Genomic DNA, 6682 nt, shown 5'->3' with positions numbered 1-6682 from the left:
ACTCTTTCTAGCTAGCACATACTGATGGTTTTGCATTTTAAATCCAAAAGCCACAGCCAACAGAAAGATTCTGTGTTGGCCCAACATCAAATCAGAGCATTCTTGTCTAGAACTAAACATTTCAGCTCATCCAGTTGACACCCATGCTACATCAAAACGGAATAGAAAGGAGTGACCGAAGCCAACTGCACATACGCGGCAGTCCACATTTACCACTACAGCATTCTAAAGACATTGGTAGTATCTTGGCTGAAATTACCTCGCTGCTCTAAGGTACATAAGTAAGTCACAGTCATTGACTCCTGGCATCCACACAAGTTCCTCATGCTGTGTCACTGTGTCACCATCTGCGGAAGGAAATGGCTGCAGATCAGGAAGCTTAGCCTAGGAAGAAAGTGAAGAGTTCATACAGACATTACAGTTGTTAACAATGTTAGGAGGATGCACAAGTGTTACTAATAACAAAGTCTGTAAATTCTGTGGAATAATATAATCTCATAGATGGAAGATATTCAGACAACAGGTGGTGAAGCTGAATTGATCCAATTTTCAGAAGTTTGTAAGGAAACTGGCTCATCAAGCCCAATCTATCCACTTTATCCAGCATTCCTTCATTTAGGAGGGCAGTTCATTTTCTGACAATTATGCAGGGTTAACACCGCTTCTCAGTCCACCACCAGTGAAGCCCTTCTGTATACAGGTCAAGTGCAAGCAGGTCTGCGGAAATACCACAGCTTGAAAGTAAACCATTTTGTACTGCATATATAATCCTCCATTATACAGAAGTCAAACATTTTGGACAACTTACCCTCAGACAGTTTTCATTTGTCAAAAAGACGTTGTTACAAATCCTGCCTGCCAGGCTAAAACATACTTATATAGCATACCAATATGAAACAAGGCAAGAATGTGGCTACCGTATGTGTACCATTTTAAATCAGTAAACCCCTACTCATTTGACACTAAAAGTTTAAAATTAAGTCCTCAGTAAATCATTAAAACACCGGGAGAAACAAGGAAATTTCCTGAAAGCGAGATAGCTCAGTGAAATGAACTCTGCCACTAAATGAGTATTACATTGTATCCAGAGACCCAATTAGCATCTTTAGTCATTTACTGCTATGGGATGAGATAGCTGAGAGCCTCTTCAGAAACAGCTTTTAAGCCCTATAATTACCTCCTATACTTACAACGCTAAACGTATTCAAGAGGCAACATTTATACATAACCAGTAATTACAAGTCACAGGTTCAGATGTCTTTCATGTTCTGCTCTTTAATCTGCACTTTATTTTACTTCTTCCCTGGGAAAATGGGTATGTCATTGAACAACTCCTCCGGAAAAGGATAAGCAAGCATTATACCAAGATGAGTTTTCTACGAGAGCTATGCATTCTAGCAACTAGGGTGCTTTCACAAACTAACATTCATCCTTACGTGCCCTAGGAACGTGCTTAATTACTAGAGTTACTCCTAAGCACAACTTCCTCTTGAATACCTCTGGTCATTAATTTGTTAGCCAAAATTTTTCACAGGAGAACGTTTAGTAGAGACCCACTCTCCTCCTCCTATACATGTGAATCTTGAGATCTGCAATTCTACTAAACATTTACCTTCACTTGTGTCTCTACGTGCTATTATGGTACAAGTTGTCGTTTGAGGTATCTGCGTACTAACTATCAAAAAAAACCACAACAGTCCTCTAGCTTCTGTAACGTGCACAATGTAAGGAAAATTAAGGCAACAGGTATTCATCAGAAACCACTACTGGGACCTGAGAGTTGTTTCTGGATACGGCTACATATACCTTATTCTCAACAAGGTGGGTGGAGGAAAGTGTATCCATTCCCCGAGTTAACAAAGCCCAGTGTGTAGAGGAGACTGTGTTCACACTTTCCACAGGATGAATCAGACTACAGAATGGAAAGCAACAAATATCATCTTCAATCTGACTTCCTATCATGGCCTACAATCAACCACTCATGTATCTTAGGATTATGCCTTATACTAATCAGCAGGATGAGAATATATCCTCTTAAGCGATGACATTTGTCAGAAACATAAATGCTCAGCAAATTATTCCAAAGAATAATGGAAGTTTAAAATAGTAAGCAAGCAAAAATTAACAGTAATCTAAATCAGCGGACCTTCTTCCTACTTTTTTCTATCTATAAATGCATCTGATAATTATACCTTACAGCACAGGTGACTAATACCTGCCAAAATATTAGATGACAATTTGAGATGAAAGTTGTTTTGAAGCTATCATTTACAGTACTCTTATTATGACTAGTGAAAAAAAAAATACTACCGGTTTAATTGCCAAGAACTTTTTTCCTCTATATGCAAAACAACCTTAAGAATGCTACATAGGTTCCATAAATGTTTACTTCCACCAGTTATTAAACAAGATTTTTAAAACAGTCTGAATATTCATCACCTGGATGCAAAAATCCAGCACTCCGACAGTACAAAGTCCATTCCACAAGTAAAGGAGAGCACCGAGTTCCTAGTGACAGATCTGACCTTATAAACCAGAGTAAGCTGTGTGTTAATGCTCTTTTAGAACAGACCATTTTCGATGCTCATGAAGGAGTTCCCTCAAATTAGAACTAACATACCAGGAACATATTAACTAGAGTCTTAACCTTGCTCTGCTTCCCAGTGTTTGAACACACTCAGCATGCTTTCTCAAGTTCTATTTTAACAATCCAAATGACTTAAGCACTGGTCTTAAGAACTTACAGTTCTTATTGTTTCGCACAGTCAAACAAACAATACAATCGAGGTCTCCCTACCTTTAAAATCAAAACTTATCCTCTCTATAGCATCAGAAAGTTAAAGGAAAGCCTGCATAAAAAACTTCCTGAGAAATACAAAGAAGATACTATAATTTTAACGTGACTTCCGTAGACTAGGGACAAAAGGGATATTTCAGTCATCATCCAGAATTACAGTGCCTCCTAGTTAAAAAGTCTTTGAACTGCTTCGTGTCGAAATCACGCAGGTAAGAAGGGAGAGGACCAGCTAACCTCTGCAATGGCAGGGGAGAGGGTGTTGGTGACCGTGGCACACGGCAACACAGAAGAGGGTATTTAGAAAGAGGTCCATCCCCAACAGCTGCCAAAACTGCTCCAATTATAAATACTAACTTCATTTTTAAGACAACTGTTGAATCATAAATACACAATGCCCCCCCGACTTCTACGCTGCAGGACCGCCGTTGGCCTCACTCATTTCACACAGAAATAAGAAAACGCGCAGACCTCAAGCGTGAAGACAGGTCAGCGAGGAAGCGACACCAGGCAGCGCGTGCTCAGAAACCAACTTAAACGGGGGAGCAAGTTTACATTGAATTCTGCACTGATGACAGCTACATTAACAGACACGCTTAAAAGCACCGGATCTGTGTTAAAAGATGGACACATACATACGTCTATCTCAACACAGTTGCTGCACAGAAGAGAAACCTTTCTCGGGTTTAAAGTTCCCTGATCCTTCTAATTTTTCTTGGAAATAGTTCTTTGAAAACTGCTGTCTTTTTTAATCACTTCAATAGAACTCCATCTTGTTTAAACACACAGATTCATGAAAAGGCCTCTAAATGTTATAGGCAACATACTATCAACTTCACAATTTTACTATGCAAGTTAAAAGATCTGCTTTTGACTATAACTGGAAAACACCACCAAATTAATTTTTTGTGCTTGGTGAAAGCCAGCTGAGAATGCATTCATTTTTAACTCCAGAATGTGTCCAGCAATAGCTGGGATTTTTCCTTCATTTCCAGTAGTTACTCAGATTCCTTCCATCCTATTCTAGAATTAACCCAATAGCACTTCCGCTAGTAAAAATCATTAACATATCAACATTTGACACAGAAAAACCTCATTAACTGGGCTGAGGAATTCTAAAGAACTCATGATGAATCTAAAAAACTCATTGTATTTAAACACATACAATTTTAAATAAGTGTCCTCTGAACAGATCAAATGGCAAAAGCATGTCCTCTGGACACTAAAATAAGAACAAAAATGCTTTACCTGATGGCTGGGTCCAACTCTGATTTCACCTTGAGTACTGTTTAGCCTCCTAATACAAAAAGAAAAAAAAACACAGTAATCAGAAAAAAGTTACAATTAATGAAATTTAGAATAATATTCTGGATTTTTTTGTCATCGCGTTTCCAATGCAAATGGAAGAGAAGCAAAAATAATACATTATTAAGAAAACAAGAAAGAATATACTCTGGTGTATTACAGGCCACGCTGCAAATGGCAAAAACCAACAGGGCAATTCTGGAACTTTTAGTCAAGCAGCTGAAGTCAAGAAGAGACTCAGTGCGATCTGTCCTCACAGCAACAAGCAAGCATTGGGCAGCTGATAATGGGACACACATCTTCCTACTTTTTATGCTTAAATTCATGCAATACAGAAGTAGCACTGATTGCTAATCAAGATCCTTTAAAAGCCTCTACATATCTCTACAGCTCTGAACTGCTCTATGCTTTAGCCAGCCAACTCAAAAGCCTGGTATGCAGAGATTCATCTTCCAACCATCTGACTTCTACTAGTACTATGTTCCTTTAACTGCTTATTTCAACACCAAACCTAAAATAATGCAGACAACATGCTAAGCATTATGCTACAGATTAATATACAGGAAATACCACGTTCCTCATGAACATCTTTGTGGTCATTTTCATTTTGAAAGAGAAAACATCTTAAATAAAAATATTGGGGTATTAATCTTTGAAGAACCGAGCCTTGAATTACAAGAATTAGCAAAACTATTCCTCTTTTTCCAGGCAGACTTCATGGAAAACCAGTCAAGTTACTTTGGATCTCATATGCAAAATCATTTAGCTCTTGTTTTAGGAAGTTAAAATTATTATTGTTGCTGTTAATTTATTTGCTAAAATCACATCAGAGAGCATGACACAAAAGCATGGAAAAAATCTAAAAAGCAATAAAAACATGCCCTGCAACATTTGTAGAAGTGAATTTAATTCAATTCATCCAAAAGGGCTTTCCTTCTGCATAATATACTTGGCCCTCATATTTTTCCACTATTTTGAAAAGATATTTGCATAATAAACTTCAAGTTCCAAATGAACTGTCCTCCATGTAGTGAGAGCTACACTCTGAAGGGCTCTGTGCTGCTCACACCATGAAACATCACGTTAAATGGTAGAAGAAAAACTATTTGTTCATGTTGCAGTGGAATTACCCTGGCAACAATAGAAGTTGAAGGTATGTCAATATATACCAGAATAACACATCCGACATAACAGAATTTATTTTTCTTCCTAAATTTTGAACAAACTAACAGAGTAAATAAAACTATCACTGAAGAGTGCCCCCCTTTAACCCTTTTTTCTTTATTGGATATATTACGATATAAGCAACAAGGCACACGAACAAAACTATTTACTGGCAATACTGATTTCTCAATTTTACAGCTGAATCCATGGGAACTCTCTGCTGTAATCTTGCATACTCAGCTCTTGTCAAGAGCCGGATCACTATAGTCTACAAAAACACTTGTGCCAGAGCACAAGGGATTTGGGATACTGAACGCAGCTACAGTCTGAGAACTTAAATGACCCTCCAGTAAAACAGCATTAAAGAACACAACCAAATCCCAGGAAATTCAATATCCTTAAGATTAACATTCTTCTTTTCCTATAAATTGTTCTTATTTAAACAGACATCTTTTATTTATATGCTGCATATTACGTTAAAAGGATGACAAAATTCAGAGCTGTTATAAGACAAACTTTTGAATTTAACTCTTCAATAACTGTGACATTTAAGTAAGGCTCAACACACTAGCAAGGAAGAGCTCACACAAAAACCCTACAGATCACCATCTTTAATCTGGAAACAGCAAATTTGAATTAATCTTGCATTTGCTGTTACAGGAGTAATGACATAATTTAACAAGTAAGCTGCCACCCTGCAGTATTTCTCATTCACCCTGCTGTGTTCACAGGGATCATAAGCAATGACTGAGAAACAGTTTCCTTTAGTCTTTAAAAATGAAGATCACAACCATAAATTGCCAGCCCTGAGCTGAACTAACAATGGATAGCCCAAACCATTAAAACCTATTTGAAGTCAAAAAGGTTACTGGAGGGTTTGTTTTACATGATTGCTTGCGTGTCTTTATGAACATTTTCACCTCAATTTCAGAGCACGTAGCTTATATGTATTCAGTTAAACTTCACCTTACTGACCATTCGGAAATGTTATTTATTGGTGCACAAGCGGGTAAACGACAGCAGTGGATCTGAATGGACCTTATCCAAGACAACATGACAGGAAAACCTGTCAGACAGGAATAAACACCGGTTTTGTAATACTCAGTCTGATGTCTTGTCTTGACGCCTAAGCAATGCCACCTTCCTGGTAAGCACATCAACCCACAAAAGTCTCCTGAAAAGAATGAGAACATGTCAAAATGGTTTTCTCCAATGTATATCTTCGCAAGACATGATCTGAACACTGCTCTCTTGTTTTCAGGTTATGCAGAGAAATGACTGAACTAGAAAATCAATTTTGTATTTACAACAAAGTTATAAGTTAAATACTAGGGTGCATTTTTTTCAGCTACAAGGTGTGAGAATTTTTCCCTGTGTGGAATGAAGAGGAAAAAGATACCAGAAAATGCTGACGCTCTT

General features: G+C 37.7%; 1 protein-coding gene across 1 annotated transcript in view; it reads right to left on the bottom strand.

Moving 5' to 3' along the window:
- LOC104617345 (arginine-glutamic acid dipeptide repeats protein-like) overlaps positions 1-6682 on the bottom strand; it is a gene marked incomplete at its 3' end in the record, with an annotated part of 96199 nt that overhangs the window by 17791 nt on the left and 71726 nt on the right. The window contains exons 7-8 of the mRNA XM_010282667.1: positions 4043-4091; positions 260-384 (exon numbers count right to left, since the gene is read on the bottom strand). Of these exons, the coding sequence (XP_010280969.1) occupies positions 260-384; positions 4043-4091 (174 nt within the window). The remainder of the gene's footprint in view (positions 1-259; positions 385-4042; positions 4092-6682) is intronic.

The sequence above is a fragment of the Phaethon lepturus genome, unplaced genomic scaffold (assembly GCF_000687285.1).
Source record: "Phaethon lepturus isolate BGI_N335 unplaced genomic scaffold, ASM68728v1 scaffold6020, whole genome shotgun sequence".
Classification (NCBI taxonomy): domain Eukaryota; kingdom Metazoa; phylum Chordata; class Aves; order Phaethontiformes; family Phaethontidae; genus Phaethon; species Phaethon lepturus.
The sequence above is the reverse complement of the archived record's forward strand: the minus strand, read 5'-3'. Positions and strand labels throughout refer to the sequence as shown.